The sequence below is a fragment of the Vombatus ursinus genome, unplaced genomic scaffold, assembly GCF_900497805.2.
Source record: "Vombatus ursinus unplaced genomic scaffold, bare-nosed wombat genome assembly UNPS02007284.1, whole genome shotgun sequence".
Taxonomy (NCBI): domain Eukaryota; kingdom Metazoa; phylum Chordata; class Mammalia; order Diprotodontia; family Vombatidae; genus Vombatus; species Vombatus ursinus.
The window spans coordinates 11,418,390-11,441,544 of record NW_020947062.1 but is presented as its reverse complement, the minus strand read 5'-3'; the positions used below and the strand labels follow the sequence as shown (position 1 = coordinate 11,441,544).

The 23,155-nt window shown below is 43.1% G+C and overlaps 1 protein-coding gene across 5 annotated transcripts in view; it reads right to left on the bottom strand.

Annotated features, from left to right (window-relative positions):
* EXOC3L4 (exocyst complex component 3 like 4) overlaps window positions 1-23,155 on the bottom strand; it is a 74,516-nt gene that overhangs the window by 23,723 nt on the left and 27,638 nt on the right. For 3 of the 5 annotated variants that reach the window (XM_027848975.1, XM_027848974.1, XM_027848978.1), the window contains exons 2-7: window positions 21,326-21,443; window positions 19,857-20,249; window positions 15,320-15,676; window positions 13,462-14,092; window positions 7,431-7,542; window positions 1,834-1,956 (exon numbers count right to left, since the gene is read on the bottom strand). In XM_027848975.1, coding sequence (XP_027704776.1) covers window positions 1,834-1,956; window positions 7,431-7,542; window positions 13,462-14,092; window positions 15,320-15,676; window positions 19,857-20,214 — 1,581 coding nt within the window. In that variant the 5' untranslated portion in view covers window positions 20,215-20,249; window positions 21,326-21,443. Of the gene's footprint in view, window positions 1-1,833; window positions 1,957-7,430; window positions 7,543-13,461; window positions 14,093-15,319; window positions 15,677-19,856; window positions 20,250-21,325; window positions 21,454-23,155 lie in introns of those variants that run through there. The other 2 variants (XM_027848976.1, XM_027848977.1) reach the window with 2 other exon arrangements.

Sequence of the window (23,155 nt, the reverse complement as noted above, 5' to 3'; positions counted from 1 at the left end):
AGGAACATTTGCTCCCTTTTCCTCCCAGTCAGTAGAAATGCCAGATCTATTTTCTCTACCTTATCTGTTCCCATGCAACTATAATAATAACAGCTAGCATTTATATAGCATTTCAAGATTTGCAAAGTGCTTTACATATATTATCTCATTTTAGCCTCACAACAATTTGGTAGGTAGGTGCTATTATTATCCCCATTTTATAGGTGAGAAAACTGAGGTTCCCAGAGATCAATTGACTTTGAACTCAGGTCTTCCTGATTCCAGGTCCAGTACTCTAGCCATTGCATCATCTAGCTCAGGAGTGGGGAACCTGTGGCCTCGAGGCTGATAGTTGCTTATAATCTTAGAATATAATAAATAATAGCTCTTATTTTTATAGTATTTTCAGTTTTAAAAGGACTTACTTCATGTGCAACTATATAAGAACACGGATATCATTGCCTCGTTTTACATATGAGGAAATGGAGGAACAAAGAGGTTAGGGTCACAGAATCTTATAATCTTGGGAGTTGGAAGGGTCCCCCAGAATATTTCAGTCCAGGGTGGGAAACCTGTGCCCTTCTATCAAAGGGACTCACTTGACGACCTATAAGACCACATGTGGCCTCGAGGCCATAGGTATCCAGTCCAACCTTCTTTGCCAGTAAAGGATTCTCCCTCCACAGCCTATCGGACAGGTAAGTAGCACCATCTCGCCTGAGGCAGCCTGTTTGCATTGTTGGACAGCTACAATTGTAAGAAAGTTCTTCCTTGTATTGAGCTAAAATCTTCCTTCTTGTAGAACTTCACTTCTGTTTCCTGGTCAAATAGAATAAGTCTTAAAATGCAATGAGGGCTGTCATGGGAAAGAGACTTGCTCTGCTTGGCTCCAGAGGAGATGACTAGAAACAGCGACGAGAAGCTGTAGACAGGCATATTTAGGTTAGAGGTAAGAAAGAAATTCTTGCCAAACTAAAGTTGGCCAAGAGGGCTTCCGTAACTAGTGGAGTCCCCTTCACTGGTGGTCTTCAAGCAAAATACCTACTATTTTTGGGGGGTTATCATAGAAGTGATTCTTGTTCAGATATGAGATAGATTAAATGGCCTCAGTGGTCCCTTCTTCTGAAACCCCTCTTCAAAATATTTTTGAGAGCCATTCTATTTCTAAAGAAGCAGTATAGGATAGTAGACAGAGCAATGGACTCGGAGTCAGGAGGTATGGGTTCAAGTTCCAGCTGTGCAAGTGTATGACCCTGGGTAAGACACTTCAGTTTTCAGAGCCTGTTTTCTCATCTGTAAAATGGGGATGATAAGACCTGCACTTCTTACTCATAGGGATATTGTGAGTACTGTTGTTTGTGAACCTTAAATATCATATGAGTGTGAACTATTATTACTGAGAGGTAAATTCTCCTGTGATCTCAAGTGTTCTCAGGGCTAACCATCATTGGTTTTTTTTTTTTAACTGATCGTCACATGGCTTGGTCTTGAGTACTCATACCATCTTGTTTGCCTTCCTCCAGACCCACTCCAAGTTGTCGATGTTTTTCCTAGAATTGGTTTCCAGAACATAACTTCAGATGAACTCTAAGCAGGGAGAACATCAAGGATCATCACCTTCCTCATTCTCAATGATACCCCTTGCCCTGGTTTTACCCCCTTCCCAAATTATTCCTCACTTACTTGGGTGACTTTAGGCAAATCACTTAATGTTTCTGAGCCTCTGTTTCTTCATCTGTAAAATGGGCATAATAATATTCGCACTCTCACCCTGTATTGTTGTAAGGAATATGCCTTGGAAATCTCAGAGTGCTACAGAAATAGAAACTTATCAATTCTATTATTATTACCCACCATGTGAATGTCAATGGAGATTGGGGAGTGGTAGAGACCCTGAAGCAGGGGAGGGCCCTCTCTTTCTGACCACCGGTCCAGTTCCAGCTTCAGAATGCTGTCAAAGCAGTTGTTGATCTTGGTCTAAAGAGGAAAAGAAAAGGGGAAAGAAGTTCTTTCACTCTCTCTCTTTCTCTGTACTCTTTCTGTCACTCTATCTCCCTCCCTCTTCTTTCTCTTTTCTTTCTCTTTCTCTCCCTCCCTCCTGTCTCTGTCTCTGTTTCTATCTCTGCCTCTGTCTCCCTCCCTACTCTTACTTCTCTCTCTCTCTCTCTCTCTCTCTCTCTCTCTCTCTCTCTCTCTCTCTCTCTCTCTCTCTCACACACACACACACACACACACAAAATCTCTCTCTCTCTCCTCTGTCTCTTTTTCCTATTTCCCCCCTTTTCCACCCCCATAGTGCCTTTCATCTCTAAATTCTTTGACCCAGTGTTGCCATCAGTTGGAACAGACAGACTTTTCCTTCCTTGAATTTCTGTCTGTTTCCCCCAAGGATAAAGCCTAATTTTGTGAGTGAAGACAGGTTTATGAGTATGTTTCCTGGCTACAGGTAATGGTTAGGACAGTACCAATTCTCCTGAGAGAGAGAACAGACCCAAATGCCAAGATGCACCCACATCAGACCCAAGGTTTCATATGTGCCCACATCACTTTGCACCTTCCCTCGCTTGGTTCCAAAGATAAAGGAGCCCTAAGACCCTGTCTATGCCTTTGTGGCATCTAGTCCAAACTCTTATCATATAGAAATCCCGGGGTTATCCAGCCTCTGGGCCACTAGGAGGTGGAGTGGATAGAGCGCTGAGCCTAGAGTCAGGAAGACTCATCTTCATGAGTTCAAATCTGGCTTCAGACGCTTACTAGTTGGTGACCCTGGGCAAGCCACTTAACCCTATTTGCCTGTTTCCTCATCTATAAAATGAGCTGGAGAAGGAAATGGCAAACTACTCAAGCATCTTTTCCAAGAAAACACCAGATGGGATCACAAAGAGTCAGACATGATTGAAATGACAACAACATCTCTTAAACACCACTGCTCTTAACAACTTAAGAACTCTGAAATACACAATAACCAACAATGATTCCAGAACACCAATGTTGCCCACCTACGTCTTGAGAGGGATGGACTCAGAATACAGAATGATGTATATTTTTAACACAGCTAATATAGGAATTTGTGTTATTTATTTATGCACATTTGATGCAAGAATTTTGTTTTGTTTTCTTTTTCAATTGGTGTGGGAAGTGGGAAGAAGAAAAAAATAAGTTTTTATCCATTGAAAAGAAGTTTTGCATGAACAAAAATGAGAAATGGTATTAAATGGGGGAAAATATTTGCATCAAACATGTTTGATAAAAGTTTGACAGTCAAAATTATAGAGCATTGATTAAGAGCCAACTAGTCAAAAAATATGAGCAAATGGTCTTCAAAAGCAGAAAAGTAAACTATCAACAACTATGTGAAAAACTGTTCACAATCACTAATAATAAAACAAATTGGCTGAACAAGTTAACCAGGATATGAAAAAATGGAAAAATCCAATGTGGCCAGGGTTATGGATAGGTAGGCACATTAATTCATTTCTGATGCAGCTACAAGTTGATCAAATCAACCTGAAAAACAATTTGAAACTACACAGAAAAAGTTGCTGAATTGTTTATCTCCTTTGGTATAGTAGACACATTATGAGGTTTATACTGCAAAGGGGTCAATGACTAAAATAAAGGAATATATAAAAATATTCTTTCACTTATTACAATAGTCTAAATGAAAATAGCACTAAATAGCAAGAAAATCCAAGTCAAATACATCAGAAAATGGTTATTCCAAATTACTGAAGTTAATATGCATGTTCTTATCTATTAACAGATGACAAACTGCATAAATGTAATGTGTCATATCATTAGTCACAATCATTCTATTAGGTAGTTTTGCATGACTTCTTTTTTAAAATGAGAAGATACTGTGGGGAAGAGCATGTCATTTTTGAGGAAATAACTGGTTTCAAACAAAATATATCGGTTTCTGAAGAAGGAAAAAAAGAAGATAAATGAATACGGGGAAATTTTGAAGAGGCTGAACAGGGACATATGGTAAAGAGTGTTTGGGTAAAGACAGAGGTAGAAACAAAAGCAATGTGTCATCAGAGTGTAATACAGACCACCTGAACAAAATGAGATCCTAAGCCTGGCTTGGAGGCCTGATATAGTAATAATGGGATAATTAATACTAACTGGACATCTGCTAGAGGATATTCTCTGCCAAGAACAGAGTGTAATAATTTCTTGATGAGCCTTAATGACAGTACCATTCATCAGAAGGTAGAGAACCTAACAAAAGGAAAAGCTGTTATAGATCTGATTCTTATAAGAAAGAGCCAGCTGCAAGTGAGCATACCACCTAAGGTCCCTTCTAACTCTCACATTCTATTGTCTTATCAATGAGTTTCTCTTGTCCTAGAAATTAGTGAACATTTAAAGCCCTGGGAATGGATGCAAAGCTCCCCTAGATACTCCTTCTTCTCTGGGTTTTTGTGACACGACTCTCTCCTGGTTCTCCTCCTGCCCATATGATCTCTCCTCCACCTCCTTTGCTGGTTCATTGCCCATCCCATAACCCCTAACTGTGGATATTCCCCAAGAGTTTGTGGTAGGCCCTTTTCTCTGTCTATAATATCCATCTTGACAAACTCACGAGTTCCCATGAATTTAACCATCATCTGTAGGCTGATGACTCACTAATCATATATCCAGCCCTATCCTCTCCTGAGCTTCAGTACTGAACCACCAATTTCCCATTGGACACATCAAATAAGATGTCCTGCAGACATCTCAAATGCGACATGTCCAAAACTGAACTCTCTTTCCCCTTGAACCCTCTCCTCTTCCAAATTTCACTGTTTCTTTCAAAGGCATCACTATTCTTCAGTCTCCCAGATTTTTAACGTTGGCATTATCCTTGACTTTTCATTCTCTCTCACTCTACCTCTCCAATCAATTGTCACATCTTGCTGTTTCTACCTTCATATCTCCCACATCCAATCCCTTCTCTCTACTCACATAGCAATCATTTTAGTTCAGATCGTCCTCCGCTCTCACTTAGATTAATGCACTAGCCTTCTCTTCATTCTCCCTGTCTCATTTCACCACTCCAGTTCATCTTGTATATGTCAGGCAAAGTGCTTTTTCTTGTGTGCAGATCTGGTCATGTCACTCCCTTACTCAATCAACTCCAGTGACTTCCTATTGCCTCTGGGGTGGAATACAAACTCTCATGTTTAACTGTCAAAGCCTTTCACAATCTGGCCCCCACCCACTTTTCTAGCCCCTTCAACTATTACTTCTTCTGTGATCTAGCCAAATTGGCCTTCTCTCCATTCCTTACACAAATATCCCATTTGCCATCTCTATGTCCTTGCCCCTGGCCATCTCCCCATATCTGTAATGACACCTCTGCCTCATAGAATCCCTCTCTTCTTTCAAGCTATAGCTTAAGCACTTCTGCATGAACACCCAGCTGCTAGTGCTCTCCCTATCAGACTACGTTGTATTTAATTACTTTGTATTTATTTGTCTTTATTCCCTTTATATTTATTTTGCATGTAATTATATACATACTGGGCAGCTAGGTGGCTCAGTGGATAGAGTGCCGGGCTTAGAGTCAGGAAGACTCATCTTTGTGAATTCAAATCTAGCCTCAGACACTTACTAGCTGTGAGACCCTGGGCAAGTCACTTAACCCTGTTTGCCTCAGTTTCCTCACCTGTAAAAATGAGCTGGAGAAGGAAATGGCAAACCACTCCAGTATCTTTGAATCACAAAGAGTCAGACATGACTGATAAACCACTGAACAATAAATATACATGCATGTCTTCCCAATTAGGATGTAAGCTCTTAGTGAGTAGGTATTGTTTGGTTCTTTTCATTTGTATTCTCTGTGTCCAGCATAGTGGCTGGTACATAGTAGGCACTTCATAAATGCTTACTGATTGGTTGAATCACAATAAAGGAGTTGAGGGCCTGGGAAGCTGACGCTGATCAATCAGCTCTAAAGTCCAGGGTTGGATTGTTGACATGGAAGCCCTCACAGCAGAACCATAGCTACCAATTTTGGAGACAGGGCAAGTACCACAAAGCATTCCTGAGGTAAGCTCTAAGGCAAATTCAACTGGAAAAACTTCAGACCTCAAGAACACAACATACCACGGATGCAGTTGGGGTGGCTACCATTTGTGGATGGAGGAGGACCAGGGCAAACAAGGGAGGATCTTCTCTGGGATATAGATAGTTCCTGGGGTAGGGAGAGTTACAGAATCACAGAACACAGATTTAGAATTAGAGGAGATATTGCATCCAACCTCTTCATTTTTTAGATGAGGAAACTGAGGCCCAGAGAAGTTGCATGACTTGCCTAAGGTACTAAGCAGAAGAACTGGGATTTGAACTTGGGCCTTCTGATTCCAAATCCGTCTTGGCCCTTCTGTCATTAGAAAGACAGAAGGACTATGGCTGTGGAATGTTGCATATATTGCATATACAGTCACCATTCTGGTGGTTAAGTTTTACTCAAATTTTTGTTTATTAAAACAGAATATTCAATGCAGCATGGTGCCATATTGGGAAACGATTATAATTTTTTTTAAAAAAACATAGCTGAAAGTTAATTAGAAGAAAAAGGAACCTAGTGAAGAAGATTCCTGCTGGTATAATTAACCTCAATATAACCCATTCCTTTGATTATTTACTGTCAAGAAATTCTTCATCAAATCCCATCTAAACTTCTTCATAGGATGATAGCTTTTAGATCTAGAAGGGAATTTTAAGGTCATCTAGTCCAACCCCACATTTTGCAGACAAGGGAACTGAGGCTAAGGGCAGCTAGGGGGCACAGTGGATAGTGCACCAGCCCTGGAGTCTGGAGGACCTGAGTTCAAATCTGACCTCAGACACTTACTAGCTGTGTGACCCTGAGCAAGTCACTTAACCCCAATGCCCCACCCCACCCCCCAAAAAAGCAAAATAAACTGAGGCCCAGAGACTTGCCATGGTGAAGCAAACATTGGGAGGAGAAGTTGGGATTTGAGCTGCTATGTTCTAACTCCAGGTTCACCACTCTTTCAACTACACCACACAGCTTAAGTTTGGGCTAACATCTTTGAAATGGCAGCATCCTCAAATCTGATTAAGGAGCTCCATATCAAAATTCACACAGAAATAAATCTTTTTGACTAATCACAAGGATATAAGACTGATGATGGTTGGTTGCCGTGGGTCATGTGACAACTGCCAGAAATCCTTTGGCGGGCTGCACGCGGTCCGCAGGCCTGTGCTAAAGAGTGGTACCATTTGGGAGCTTCCTGTTCTCACTAATTATTTTCTTGCTATCTAAAAGTTAAGCTCATTTATTTCTACCTAATGGAAGTAAGTGCTGTCAGTACTCTCTAAATCTAATCACCCTTGGCAAAGCCCTGATGACCCCCCCATCACCCAGTTCTCTCTACATAGGAGCTGGCTGTCCATGTCTACCCTCCCTTCCCCCCACCAGCCATGGGTCTTACCTCCAGGAACTTGGTGTAGTCACTTTCTAGTTTCTCCCATACCTCAGGTGCCAGCAGCTTTGGCATTGTAGTCACATCTAACTCCAGATCCAAGGAGCCCAGGAAGTCCTTGCTAGGAGGACACACAGAGTGGTCATAACCTTGCTCTTGCCATCACCCACAAATGCACCACTTCCATGTTCATGAGCTCTGAAATTCCCTTATCTGATCTCAATCTGTTGTCATTCCACTTTTCCCTCTTCCTTGCGACCCCAAATTCCAAATCCTGTTCATCCTCACCATGACCTTGCTCAAATCCCTCCATCCCTCAGTTCTTTTCCAGACCATCACCCCTGTGTTGTTTATACTCTCTTCCCTTCCCCGTCTTGACCCGTTGGTGTGCCAGTTCAACTCTACACTTTTCTCTTCCCTTGAATTCCTTACCCCCTTATCCTATTGAAGGTTTTGCCCTCTCAAGCCTTAGCATTGGATTACTCCCATCACTACTGCCTTTGCTCTTACATGCTACTTAACGAAATAAGAAAATCATGAAACCATACTGACTGGGTCCCTTACAAGTTTATGTTACATAACTTCAACTGGGCCCTCACTGCATCGAAGCAACTTTTTATATCTCCCTAATTGACTCACTATCCCACTCCACACAGTGGCTTTTCCAAACATTTTCATCCTTCCTCAAGGGGGACCAGATCCTTCTCCACCCACATTCTCACTCAAGAACCTTGCCTTGTACTTCACTGAAAGAAATTGAAGCCATTTGTCAAGGGCACCCTCTTCTCCCCTCCTCCTTCTATCACTATCTCCTCCTTAACTCTTGTCTCACATGAAGAGGTGACCCTTCTCCTTACCTTCACATACTCAGGTGATCCCACTTAATCATATCTTCTCCCGGACATTGTTCATCCTATCAGCCCCACTCTCTCATGTAGCTTCAATCTCTCCCTGTCTACTGGCTACTTTCCTTTTGCCTACCAACATGGCCATGTATCCCCCATCTTCAAAATATTCTCCCTGGATCTGCCCATGCCTGATAGCTATCAGCCCATCTCTCCTCCCTTTGGTGGCTATATTCCTTGAGTGGGCCGTATGTAATCCCAGTGTTTACTTCCTTTCCTCTCTTTCATTAATTCTACAGTCTGGCTTCTGATCATTAAACTGAAGCTGCTCTCTTCAAAGTTACCAACAATCTCTTAATTGCCAAATCTAATGGCCTTTATTCAGTCCTCATCTTTCTTAACCTCTATAGCTTCTACACTGTCAATTACCCTCTTAGGTGGTGCAGTGGATAGAGCACTGAGCCTGGAGTCAGGGTGACCAGAGTTCAAACGTGGCCCTTACTAGCTGTGTGACTTTGGGCAAGTCACTTAATCTCCATTTGCCTCAGTGTCCTTATTTGTAAAGTGGAGGTAATAATAGCAGCTGCCTTCCAGGGTTGTTATGAAGATCAAAGGAGATAAAAATTTTAAAGCACTTAGCACAGTGCCTGGTACAATAGTAAGTGCTATATTAATGTTAGCCATTAGCTATTATTTTCTTCGATACTCTCTTCTCTCTAGATTTCCATGTCTCTACTCTATCTTGGCTTTCCTCCTACCCATCTGATTATTTCTTCTCAGCCTCCTTTGCTGGATCTTCATTCGGGTCACAGTCGCTAATGGAGGGTGTCCCCTGGAACTCTGGCTTGGGCCTTCTTCTCTTCTCCCATCATGCTATTTTGCTTAGTGATCTTGTAACCTCTCATGGATTCAATCATCATCTCTATGCTGATGATTCTCTGATCTACTTATCTAGCCCTAAACTCTTCCCTAACCTCCAGACTAGCATCTCCAGCTTTCTGTCGGACATCTCGGACTGGATGTCTTAAACTCCACTCACCTTCCCCCTGAAACCTTCCCCTCCTTATAAATTTCACTATTATTATTATCCTCCCAAGTCCCCCAGGCTCATAATGTTGGGGTCATCCTCAACTCCTCACTCTCTCTTACCCCCTACCCCACTACCAATCTACTGCTAAGTCCTGTCAATTTTACCTTCGTAAGATCTCTTATATATGCCCCATTCTCTCCTCTGACATTGCCACCACCCTGGTGTCATCATCTCATATCTGGATTATTGTAATAGCCTGCTGTTGGTCTCCTTGCCTTTATTCTCTCCCCCCTCCAGTCCATTCTCTGCTTAGCTATCAAATTAAGCTTCCTAAAGCTCAGGTCCAATCATGTCACCCCCTATTTAATGAACCCAGTGGCTCCCTATCACCTCCAGGATCAAATATAAAATTGTTTGTTTGGCATTCAAAGCCCTTGACAACCTGGATCCCTCCTACCATTCCAGTCTTCATTCACCTTACTCACCCTTATATGCTTAGCAATCCAGTGATATGGGCTTCCTTGCTTTTCCTCAAACAAGATACTCCATCTCCAGACTGCATGCATTTTCATTGGCTGTCTCTTATGCTTGGAATTTCTCCCTCCTCATCTCTCTACCTGACTTATCTGGCTTCCCTGGCTTCAAGTCCCAGCTAAAATATCACATTTTAAAAGAAACCTTTCCTGATCTGTCCTAATCCTAGAACTTTCCCTCTAAAAACATCTCTAATTTATCTTGTATCTATCTTGTTTGTACATTGTAGTTGTATGTAGTACTGGCCTCAGACACTTATTAGCTGTGTGACCCTGGATGACCCTTCATCCTGTTTGCCTCAGTTTCCTCATCTGTAAAATGAGCTGGCGAAGGAAATGGCAGTATTTTTGCCGAGAAAACCCCAAATGGGGTCATGAAGAGTCAGACAAGATTGAAAAATGACTGAACAACAACACCACATAGTGGTCTCTCCCATTTGACTGTGAACTTCCTTCAGAGCAGGGACCATCTTTGGCTTTCTTTGTATCCTTAGTGCTTAGCACAGTGCCTGGGATATAGTGAATGTTTAATAAATGTTGATTGTCTGATTGACCAAATAGGAAAAGGCAAGGCCCAGGACAAGTAAAGGGATGGTGGGATTAACTGGTGACTGAGGAGCCCCTTCTTGGTGCCTGGCTGTGTTAATCCTTCCCTTCTCACACTCCTTTCCCCTCATACATCATCTTGGTCATGATGGAAACTAACTCTGCCCGAGACATTCCTTTTAATCATGGTATTCTCTACTCACAAGATTTTGAGCAAGAGAGGACTTCTGATATCATCTACTGCCACCTCCTCATTTTAAATAGGAGAAAACAGAGACTGGCAACAGGAAAGGACTTGTCCAAGGTCACACTGGAAGCTAGTAGCAGAGTTTGGACTAGAATCCAGATATCCTGACTCAGCCAAGGGTACTTCCTAACACAACCCACTTGCCACATCCTTGGCAATATGAGCTTGCCCAAGTCAGAACAAATGATCAGTTCACTCAGCATCTAGGAAAGGTCAATACAATTTGAGGGCTTTGGCAGAGCAGAGGAAGAACTGACTTACTGAACTGTCCTGAGCCCCTAAATATTCTTTCTGACCTCTGAGGACACTTGGGACTGTTATGGAGACCACACCTCCAAGTGCAACCTGGTTGCATCCTCATATGGGAAGGATAGACGGGTTTGTATTCTTGATCATATTTTGTTTCTTGTGGCTAAATTTCTTCTTGTTCTTACAGTGATTGTATTTTGGGCAGGGGCAATCAGGATTAAGTGACTTGCCCCAAGGCCCCCCAGTTAGTAAGTGTCTGAGGCCAGTTTTGAACACAGGTCCTCCTGATTCCAGGGCCACCTTATGGCAATTTTAAAGGGAGCTCAGATAAGCTGGAAATTTTCACTTAAATGTCTTTCTTTTGCCAAGATTTTAATAGAGAATCCATGAGTCCTTTGGGGCTTAAGCCACCTCAAGGCAACAAGCAGTGAATGGTAGACACAGGTGACTCAGACAAGAAATGGGAAGCATGCCAAGAACAGAGAGGTTAACCAGAAACCATGGCAGCAAGTGAAGCAGAATTAGAGTGGAGAAACACAAGCAGAGGGGCAGTACTCTAAGACCTGGAACTGATTCTTCAGTGAACTGGCCATGACAGAGGGAGCTGAGGGGAATGGTACCCTTTTAAGAAATCCTATGGGGCAGCTAGGTGGCATAGAGTATAGAGCACCAGCCCTAGAGTCAGGAGGACCTGAACTCAAATCCGACCTCAGACACATAACACTCACTAGCTGTGTGACCATGGGCAAGTCATTTAACCCCATTGCCTAGCCAAAAAAAAAAAAAGAAAAAAAAGAAAGAAATCCTATGTGTTCTTTCTCTCTGACCATTTAGGAGCCAGCTGGTGGTTCTGTAGATAGAGAACTGACCCTTAAATCAGGAAGTCTTGAGTTTAAATCTGGCCTCCGACACTTACCATTAGATTGTAAGCTCCTTGAGGACAAGGACTGTCTTTTGCCTCTTTTTGTATGCCCAGTGCTTAGCACAGGGCCTGATACATAGTAGGCACTTAATAAAGGTTTATTAATTGATTACAAGCTGTGTGACCCTGTACAACTCACTTAACCCCTGTTTGGCTCAGTTTCCTCAACTGTAACATGGGGATAATAATAGCTCCTATTCCCGGGGTTGTTGTGAGTCTCAGATTCTGAGAATCTGAGCATTTGTTTAAAAAACACGACAACCTTAAGATAGCTGACACATAGTAGATAATATATAAATGCTTCAATTGCTTCCTTCCTCCCTGCTTCTTTCCCCTTTTGGGAGACTCTCTCTGTTATGCCCGAGGGGGAAAAAAAATCTCCTCCTCTACATTTACATTGCATTAAATGAGTACTCCAGAAAAACCCTGGAAACCAAGAATCAGAAACTGGGCCTGCCCAATGAATGCACAGCACAGTTAAGTACTCTGCTTACTCGAGCCCAGACTGTGTCAGGTGACCAGCAGAAACACTTGACTTTCAGAATTACTGTCACAGACTGAGTACTGACCCAGGTTTCATCAAGAGTGGAAAAATGCCATGAAGAACATCTCACCAATTCCCCCAGAGAGTGACTGGGATGGGGAACTGAGACTCTGGGGCTTTTCAACCTGCCTCACAATACGGTGGCAAGGTTTTGTTGTTGTTCAGTCATTTTAGTCATGTTCATCTTTTTGTCACACCATTTGGGGCTTTCTTGGCAGAGATACTGGAGTGGTTTGTCATTTCCTTCTCCAGCTCATTTTACGGATGAGGAACTGAGGCAAACAGGGTTAAGTGATTTCCCACAGTTATCCAGCTAGTAAGCACCTGAGGCTGGATTTGAGCTCATAAAGATGAGTCTTCCTGACTCCAGGCCCAGCACTCTATCCACAGCACCATCTAGCTGCCCCAAGGTGACAAGGAGGAGGGTGTTATTGGCTAGTCTACAGAGGATCATATGGGCTGCTAGGGTTGATGATGCTGAGTTAGTGAATGTTATTTACTTCATTCATTTCTAACATTCTGATTAAAGTTCTACATAAAATATTCTTGGGTGAATCAAATGAAATCTACAGCCAGCCTCTGAAATAACAAAAGGGATCAATTTTCCTGCTAGGATGGGGGCTGAGCCAAGATCTGATTGGTAATCTACACATATAAACCTTACATCAATTGGATATCTCCAATTTATCCTGTCTACAGCTTGTCTAAACATAGTTGTTTGAATGTCTCTCCCGTTACACTGTGAGTTCCTTGAGAGCAGAGACTGTATTTTTGTCTTTCTTTCTACCCTTAGCATTTAATGTAGTGCCTGGCACATAGTAGGTTCTTAATAAATGTTTGTTGATTGACTCGCCTTGCCTTGGCTCCCTTAGGACATAGGAAGCAATGGTACAGTGGAAAGAACACTGGCTCTGGCATCAGAGGGCTTGGCTTCATATCCCACCTCAGATGCTTGCTATCTATATGACCTTGGGCTAGTCACTTAACTTCCTTCCCTATAAAATGAGGCGGTTGGCCTCAACAGCCTCTGAGGCAGACCTGTGATCCTTTGTCCCTTCCAGCCACATGCTCCATGATTCTTCCCTCCACCTCATCCTGCAAGTGCGGAGCCCAGAGTGACTCACCCGCAGTAGACGTTGGCTACCCAGTCCATTATCACATAAAGCTGCTCAAAGCCTTGAGCCTCCTGCAAGAGCTCCTGAAGCCGGGCAGACACAGCTCCATGGAAGGCATCCACGTAGGTCCTCCACACAGGGAAGTCCTCCGGGTAGCAGGGCTGCACCTCCCGCCGGATCTTCACGAGGTCCTGCTTGACCACCCTGCCCAGGTGGGCGAGGAGGCTGGCCAGGCGAGGTTCACTCATGCCCTGGCCCACCTTCCCCACCTCATCCAAGGCACTCTTCTTCACCGCCTCCTCCCACAGGGGCCTCCACTTCCGAGGAGCTCTCAGGAAGTCGCTGTCAGGCAGGCCCCCCGGGTGAACCTCCTCCTCCTTCTCGATCAGCTGTGCCATGCACAGCAGAGCTTCTGAGTCCACCCTGGGCCGGCTCAGAGTCTCACCCACGATGTTCCTGATCTCGGCCGCCATCACGTCGTAGTGAACACAGATGTCCATGGCTTGGCGAGCGTAGGCTGTCACGTTGTCCTTGAACCGCCCCGAGTGCTGGTCCTCCACAAGGCTGGCCTCCAGCTGGTATAGCTGGGAAAAGGCTTTCAGCAGCTGCCGTTCAGCAATGAGATCAGACACTGGCTTTTCTGCCCAAAGAGAATAATGGTAAGTACTTGGGGGCAGGAGACACAGCCCTGGCCCCGAAGCCAATAGACCAGCTTTGACAGTTGACTTCCTGCCAAGGTGACTTTCCCTTTGAGGGCCTCAGTTTCCTCTTCTGTAAAATGGGGATAATAATCCCTGCCCTATCTCGTGAATTTGTTACGAGGAACAAAGCAATTTGAAAAAAGCTTTGTTGAGTACCTGTTTTGTAGGAAGCAAAACCAAAGTCATTTTTTCAGTCGTGTCTGACTCTTCATAACCTCATTTGAAGTTTTCTTGGCAAAGATCCTGGAGTGGTTTGTCATTTCCTTCTATAGCTCATTTTACAGATGAGGAAACTGAGGCAAACAGGGTTAAGTGACTTGCCCAGGGTCTCACAGCTAGTAAGTGTCTGAGGCTGGATTTGAACTCACAAAGACGAGTCTTCCTGACTCCAGGCCTGGTACTCTATGCACCATGGAGCCACCTAGCACCCCAAATAAAACCAAGGGAAGTAATAGGTCAGAAAGCATATTATAAACTGTAGGCCTAGCCCTTGGTAAATTGAAAAGTGTTTTGTCAGTAGTAAAGTATATTTTAAGCTATGAAGTTCAGTTCAATTGAGAAGTGCTTTGTAAACCTCAAGGTGTCGTATAAAAGTTAATTCATTAGATTGTAAGCTCTTTGAGGGCAAAAGCTATCTTTCTTTTTCTTGTCTGTATTCCCAGTACTTAGCAGAGTGCCTGGCACATAGTAAACTCTTAATACATGTGAATTAAATCGAAGCTATTATTATTTTTATTATTTAGTACACATTTACCGTGTGCCTACTCTGTGCAGGCATGATGCTAGCACAGGGGAAGAGACAGAAACAAGGCTGGAGCCCAATTGTGGTGAGCCTTGAAGGCCAGGCCAAGGAATTTAGTTGATCCTATAAACTATGGGGATCCTCTGAAGGTTTTAGAGACATTTCCTGCCTCATGAAACTTAAACATTAGGAAGATGGATTGGAGAGGGGAAGAACTTGGAGGCAGGGAGACCAGTTAGGGGTCTTTGAGAATAGTCTAAGGGAGAGGCAATGGCGCCTACGTTAAGGTGGTGGCCGTGAGACAGGGGAAATGAAAACACTTGGTAAACTGTAAAAGCACAAATAAATCCCTCCAGAAGGGGTGAGCCATCAGGACGACATGGGAGGGACTGCTGTTCTGATCACCGGTTGCGGTTCCCCTTACCTTCCTCCACCTCCATTTTGATCTCCAGGGGTTCTTCTTCAGAGGACCTTGGAACTCGGTTGGTCACGTCCTCCTCATTTTTCCTGAAAGGCCTAAGGAAGCGTGAGCTCTTTCGACGAAAGCTGCTGTCCTCTGCTGCCGGGCCCCCAGGGCTACCTTCCCTCTTGCTCATCCTTAAAAAAGCCCTCTTGAAGTTGGCCAGCCCGAGAACGCTGTCATCCTCCTTTCCAGGGCAAGAGTTTGTGGAATCTTCACCACCCCTCTGGCTCTGGGTTGGAGAGCAAAGCTTGCTGGGGGTTCTTTGTTTCTCTTGCTGGGGGTCCCCTGCTCTTGCTGGCAGTGTCTTGTTGAAGGAATCTGAAGAGAAAGGGAGAAGAACCCCATTGCAACTCAACAACCAGGGAGCAGGATTTGGGGTCTCCAAGTTATAGGATCATAGGCTTTTGAGCTTGAAACTACTCGAAAGATTATTTCCCTCCAACTATAATTAATAAAAAATACCACCGGGTGACTCTGGGGACATCGGCCTGTCACAGAGTTCACAGGGTCACAGAGAACCAGAAGGGACCTTAGGGGCTGTTGACTCAAACGCTCTTATTTTACAGATGAGGGAACAGAGATTAAATCATAAAATACCCTGCAAACTGGATGTAAAGAGTTTTATAAATGGTAAAGCACTTTATAGTGTAGAGCATATTTATTTTTGAAGTGCTTTATAAACTGTAAAATTCTATGTGAATATATAATGTGTCATGGTTGTGACTTATTAGCACTAAAAGCCTTGGCCGGGTCAGACCTGATTGCTGGCCTCAACTGCTTCAGACTCCTCCTCCTCCAGAGGCTCTGTTTCAGAGGACACCTGATATCTCATCTGAGAACCACTGGATGGCTTCTGAGACCTGGTCTACCGTCCTACAGCTAATAAGTATCTCAAGTGGGATTTTAACCCAGGTCTTTCTAATTTAGTCTACCCTTTGCTCCACAAAACAGGAAAGAAGGTAATAAGCATTTATTAAGCTCCTACTATTTTCCAAGACTATTTTAAGTGCTTTACAGTATCTCATTTGATCCTCATAACAATCTTGGGAGGTAAGCACTATTATTATCCCCATTTCACAGTTGAAGAAACTGAGGCAGACAAGTGACTTGCCCAAAGTCACACATCTAGGAAGGATTTGAATTTGGGTCTTCCTGACTCTAGGCCTAGTGCTCTATCTGCTGTGTCACCTGACTGTCTCTCCATCAGTTGCACAGGTAGTCCAAAATCATGCTGACTCTCCACCATCTGTCCGTAGCTAGTCCTCAAATCAAACTTCGTACAATGAAAGAAAAGCTCATATTTATCCAGCACTGAGAGAAATGATTCTTGATAACCAATTATGGGGGAGATCCAGGCTTTTTCCCTATCCTATTTCCTTGTTCGAAGTCCAGACTTTCAAGGACATTACTGACCTCTGCCAAAATTTTACCCCACCTAGACTATCTTATCTTGTGTTTTACTCAGACAGGTCTGGGAAAATGTGGATTATCCGTTTTGTCAGAAGGGTGATATGGATACAAATAATCCTCTTTGACCAAAACTGAGTGATCAAAGTCATGTGCCCCAGACCCTCATTAGAATAGGTCCACCTCTCATTATAATATTCCTTCATTGATTGTTAACCAATCAAAGTTGATTTCTACCCTCAGGAACACCCACTCTTCCAAGGACATATAAGCATTGAATAGGTTCCATGAGGGGTCTTTGGTCTAAAAGAGCCGGCCAAATGACCATCCTTTTATTAATAATATGTTAGCATTATTAACAAAATGATTTATTACCCAGAAATTATATCTCTTGAACTTTTTATACATCACGACTGTTGAAGTTTACAAAGCCCTTTTCTCATAACAATCCTGTAAAGCAAGTTATGGTGGTCCTCTGGACTGGTTCCTTCTTGTGACAGGCTGTATCTATTCTAAAAACCTCTTCCTGCCTTATCTCACACTGCCCTGCCCCTTCTCTGTAACTGGTCTCCACCCCTCACCGCCATATTTAGAATCTTCTTTGCTGGAAATATCCAGCTTCTTAGAGAGCTGATACCTACCTGTCCATGACACCAGTGGGGTTGGGAAGGCCAATCAGTGAGACACTGGCCCTCTTCCACGTCATCTCAGGATTGACTGGACCTGGGCACGGTTATGTCAAAAGGGGAGTTTCCATTTCTTGAATTCAACCCCTTCTCCACTCACTTTGCTACCATCTCTAGTTCTATCCCTCATCATCTCTTATCTAAACTGTCATAATAGCCTCCTCACTGGTCGCTCTACTTTTAGGTTTCCTTTCTCCAATCCATCCTTCAAACGGCTACTAAAATTATTTTCCCGATACACAGTTTTGACTATGCCACTGTCCTGCTCAGATAACTTTAGTAGCTCCCTTTTCCCTCTAGAATAAAATAAAAACTAGTTCGCTTGACATTCAAGACCTTCCAAAATCTTGCTCTGACCTACATTTCGAGTTTTATTTCACTTTTCTCTTTCTCAGGCTCTCTCCTTTCTTGCAGAACTGGATGACCAGCTCTTCCACACTCTTATTTTGCCAAACACACATGGAAGCCATATCCTATGTCTGCAATGCACTTTCCCCTCCTCATGACCATCTATTGAAATCCTTTTCTTCCCTCAAATTTCAGGGTCTATATTCTCCATGATGCCTTCCTATTAGCTAAGATTTTGCATTCTCTTTGCTTTTCTTTGTTTAGTATGCTCTTTATGAAAAAAAAATCATCTTTGCCTCAGTTGAACCCGGTTGAAAATTATCTGCCCCTCACCAAATTGTCTTAGAACTCTTTGAATTTCTCCTCTAGCTTCATCTTACTCTCTTTTGTAGGGTACTGATTTGTACAAATGCCCTATCCTCTTCTATTAGATTATAAGCTCCTGAAGAGAAGGGACTATGTTCTACCTATCTTTCTATCCTCAGTCCTGAGAATAGCATTTGTATTGAATAATTTTAAGTTGAAGGAATGGGAACCAATCCAACTGTGGGTCAAGGGCCATTATCCCTGCCCCAAGCACATTGTAATGGCCTCAGGCTGTCCCGGAATGATGTGATTTGTTCAGAAAATCACCAATGCTAGGAACTCTCCTAAGGAAAACCTTAGCAACTGATACCAATGGAATCTAAGGCTTAGTAATCTTTTTCTTTCCCTATTCTTTGCTTTCTAATGGATAGCTCTGAAAAATCCTGACCCTGGGCAGGTCATGTAACCTCTAAGTTCTCAAGGCAATGTAGTCTCTAAGACAAACAGAAAAGATGCTAACCTGTATTGGTAGAAGGAATTTCCCAACCCAAGAATTCTCTAGATCAGTGAAATCAGAGGTCCTGTTCCTATTCCTATATTGTCTCAGTTAAACTAATCAGAACTAAGGTGTTTTTCCCACTCCAAAAGCACTTAAAGGAGAGAATTTCAAGGGCAATGATGTGCCCTCACTAAGGGGAGGATGTTAAGAGAGTCCAATGAGATGATGGAACAGAAAGCATTCTAAAGCCTGTGAAATGCTTTATAAATAGTGAAGTGATTTATAAATTCCAAATCCCATTGTAGACATTTAAGAATAAAAAATAAATGATACCTTTTAAAATGGAAAATGATCTGTAAATTGTGACACATCTCAAACTGTAAACAGTAAAGTGCTTTATAAAGCTGTGAAACTACTAAATGGTAGAAAGCAGGGTAACTGATATAAGTTCTGTAAGCTACAAAGTGCTTACAAACAATGAATTGCTTGGCAAACTATAAAACCCTTTATAAGTGGCAAAGCATCTTCAAAACTATAAAGTATTTAATAAACTAGAAATACTTTGTTAAAAAACTTCATAAATCACAAAATAACTTGTAATCTGTATGTAAAGTTTTATAGATGCTAAAGCACTGTGTAGTATATGAAGCATATTTATTTTTGAAGTGCTTTATAAATTATAAAATGCTATGCAAATGCATAATACGTCATGATTGTAACTTGTCAGCTCTAAAAGCCTTGGCCAGAGAGTTTGGAAAAACTTGGAAAGACTTATATGAACTGATGCTGAGTGAAGTGAGCAGAACCAGGAGAACATCGTACATAGTAACAGCAACATTGTGAGATGATCGACTTTGATAGACTTAGCTCTTCTCAGTAATACAATAATCTAAGACACTTCCAAAAGACTCATGATGGAAAATGCTGTCCACATCCAGAGAAAAGACCAATCTGAATACAGATTGAAGCAGACTATTTTCTCTCTTTTTTTTCTTTCTCATATTTTTTCCCTTTTGTTCTGATTCTTCTTTCATAACATGACTAATGTGAAAATGTTTAATATAATTGTACATGTATAACCTATATCAGATTGCATGCCATCTTGGGGAGGGAGAAAAAAATTTGGAACTCAAGATCTTATAGAAGTGAATGTTGAAAGATATCTTTACACATAATTGAAAAAAACCCAAAGTACTATTAAATAGGGGGTGGGGAAAGCCTTGGCCAGGTCAGGCCTAATTGCTTGCCTCACCTGCTTCGGACTCCTCCTCCTTCAGAGTCTCTGTTTCAGAGGACACCTGCGGTCTCATCTGAGGACCACTGGATGGCTTCTGAGACCTGTCTGCCTCTTTCTCCTCTGCCTTTTGGAAGGAGTTGAGGAGGGAACGTGAACTCCTGCGGTCCGACCTCTTCTCCACCACGTGGTCCCCAGGTTCCACATCTGGCTTACTCTTCCATGAGAACGCCCTCTTGAAGTTTCCCAGCCCCAGATGGTCGTTCTTTTCCTTTCTGGGACTCAAGTTGGAAGACTCATCAATCTTCTGCCCACAGTTCTGGGTCAGAGAGTCCTTGCCAGGGGAACTCCTCTTCTCCTGCTTCTGATCCCCCATGCTTGACAGAAGTGTTCTAGGAGCCTCAAAGGAGTCTGGGAACAAATAGAAGAGGCCAGCGAGCCCTGGTCATTAGGCAGCCCAGGAGACACCCATTCATTCCTTCCCAATTAACCCAGCCATGGTTAGTAACTCAGCCTCTTCTCAGTTATTTGGGTGTCATAGGATACTAACATTTAGGGATCCGATCCCCAGACACTCTTACCCTGAGGATTTTTTTCCTAAAGAGTACTACCTCCAGAGAAGTAGATTGTAAGCCCCTTAAAGGAAGAGACATTTGGTTTTCTTCTTCCTATCCCCATCACTTAGAACAATGCCTTGCTTAATAAATATTTGTTATCAAATTTCTCAGATGCCACATTTTAGGAAGGTTATTGACAAACAGGGAGCATACAGAGAAGGGGCAACGAAGATGGTTAAAAAACACTGAGAACCGTCTCCTGTAAGAACAGTTGAAGGAACTCAGGCTGAGAGAGGAGGAGGGACCTGTAAAGTTATACAGCAAGTTATTGGAAGGAAGAGTCAGGACTGGCAGGCAGGCCTCCTGGCTCCAAAAAAAGCATTCTTTTTGTTGTTGTTGTGCTATAATGCTTCCTCGTCACCCCTTCACACCCTGTGTGGTTCACACAGGAACCCAGAGGAAGAGAGAGAAAGCCTACCCCTCCCCAATCTGGCTTCTCCATTCCTGAAGTCATCTTCTCCAATCTACACACCCAACAAACAGCCTCCCCTGGGAGGGAGGACGCACAAGTGGGTCTTCTGCCCCTCAGACGCGAGGATACCTCCTGCCCATCCCCCAACAGGCCAATGCTTCATGAAGACGCAAGACAAGGACAGAATTTCAGGAAGAAAAGGATTGGGGAAGACACAGACAATTTGTAGGTCTTCTTAGGAAGAGGTCTTGGTACCTCCTCTCCTTATCTCCCCCTGCCACGAATTTCAGGGGAGATGGGCAGAATCATTTCTCTCAAAGTGACACTGAGTTTTAAGGTTCTATAGAAGGCTTCAGCCTGGGATGAAGGGTGCTTTCAGGTCCCAGGCTGGACTGGGAGGGTGCTATGGGTGATGGGCTGGAGTGGGTAAGGGGCAGTGGACAAGGTCCCAAGCTTACCGGGAGGAGGCAGAGAAGGGTGGTCCCAGGCTCAGGAGGGAGATCAGCGATCAGTCTACAAGTAGACTACCACGAAAGTTTCTTGTATAAGGCAGCCCAGCACAAAGGGGTGGCTTATCTAAGTTGGGCATGAGGGAAGGAAAAAGGGAAGGAGGGAAGATCAGAGTTGTATACCAGTTATGTCTATATTTAACGTGAATGTGGACCAGCCCCTGCTTAGATATTTGGGGACAAGGAAGCCAGAGGCAAGGGAAAATACATTCTTTCTCTTTGTTCCCGGGGCTTGGGCAGCCCAAAAAATGAGGCATTACAACCCTGGTACAGTGACTAGAACCCCAATAAGGTGAGAGATGGGTCCATCCATATTCCATCCCTGGGGACTCAAAGCCTTGGGAATCCAAACCCCAGCTGGTATCCAATTTGGGTCTCTATTTCCCTAGCCATATGACATTGGACAAATCACTTCGCCTCTTTTGGTCTCAGTTTCTCCATTTGTAAAATGAGGATATTGAATTAGAGCTGGGGTTCTTAATCTATTTTGTGTCATGGACCTCTTTGGCAGTCTGGTAAAGCCTTTGTACCCCTTCTCAAAATATCATTTTTAAATGCACAAAATAAAATACACAAGATTTTACAAAGAAAACCAATTGAAATACATTTGTCAAAAAAAATTTTTTTTAGAAACAAACAAGTTCATGACCATGGATTAAGAACTTCTGGATTAGATGAGAAAATTTCTTTCAAGTCTGAGAATCATTTTTCTTCCTTCCTTTCTTTCTTCCCTCACTCCCTTGTTTCTTTTTCTTTTCTTTCTTTTTTCTTTCTTCCTTTATTTTTTTCTTTCTTTCTTTCTTTCTTTTTCTTTCTTTCTTTTTTCTTTCTTTCTTTTTCTTTCTTTCTTTCTTTCTTTCTTTCTTTCTTTTCTTCTTTCTTCCTTTCTTCCTTCCTTCTTTTTCCAATCCCATTTGACTGGTTTCTGAGCTGGGCCCCACCTCTCATATGCTTAGTGCAGACCACTGGCTTAGCCCACTGCAGCTTAGAACTCCTAAGCTCAGGAGATCTGCCAGTCTCAGTCTCCCTCCTTGCAGGGATTACAGGTACGTACCACCATATCTTCCTGAAAGAGTATGTTTTACGTTCCCTTTTAGTGCTCACATTATATAATCTATAATATGGGAGAGACAGGAAGAACACACTCAATGACTTATGTAGCCTTTGGAACTTCACAGGCAGTGGAGATAAGAGGAAATGATCCAGGCTCAGCCCTCTTGAACCTCATGGTCTAGAGGGGAGGGAGAAAGAGCAAACTCAGGCTCAAGGATGCTCTGGGGAGGATTGAAGAGCAGGTCTGGAATCTCCCAAAAAGGAACTCACAGCCTGAACAAGAAAAGGACCATTTAAGCCTAGAATCTCTAGGGACTGCCTGGTAGCCTAAAGTCTCCTAGTTCTTGACCTTAGACTGGGGGAGGAGAGACTTGACCTGGGAAGTCTTTTTTTTTTTTTTTTTGGCTAGGCAATGGGATTAAGTGACTTGCCCAGGGCCACACAGCTCATAAGTGTTATGTGTCTGTGGTCACATTTGCACTCAGGTCCTCCTGAATCCAGGGCTAGTGCTCTATCCACTGCTCCACCTAGCTGCCCCATGGGAAGTCTTTTTCTAAGAGACACACTTCTACTTGGAACAAGTTCCTAGCCACTGTCCTTCCTAGCACCTCTGCCTACCTTCCCAAGGAAGGCTTAGGAGGGGGAGGAGTCTGGCTTCCCTCCCTGAAGTCTCCTTTCTGACTAGACAGGAGGGGAAGGAGAGAAAGACGGGGGCAGGAACTCCAG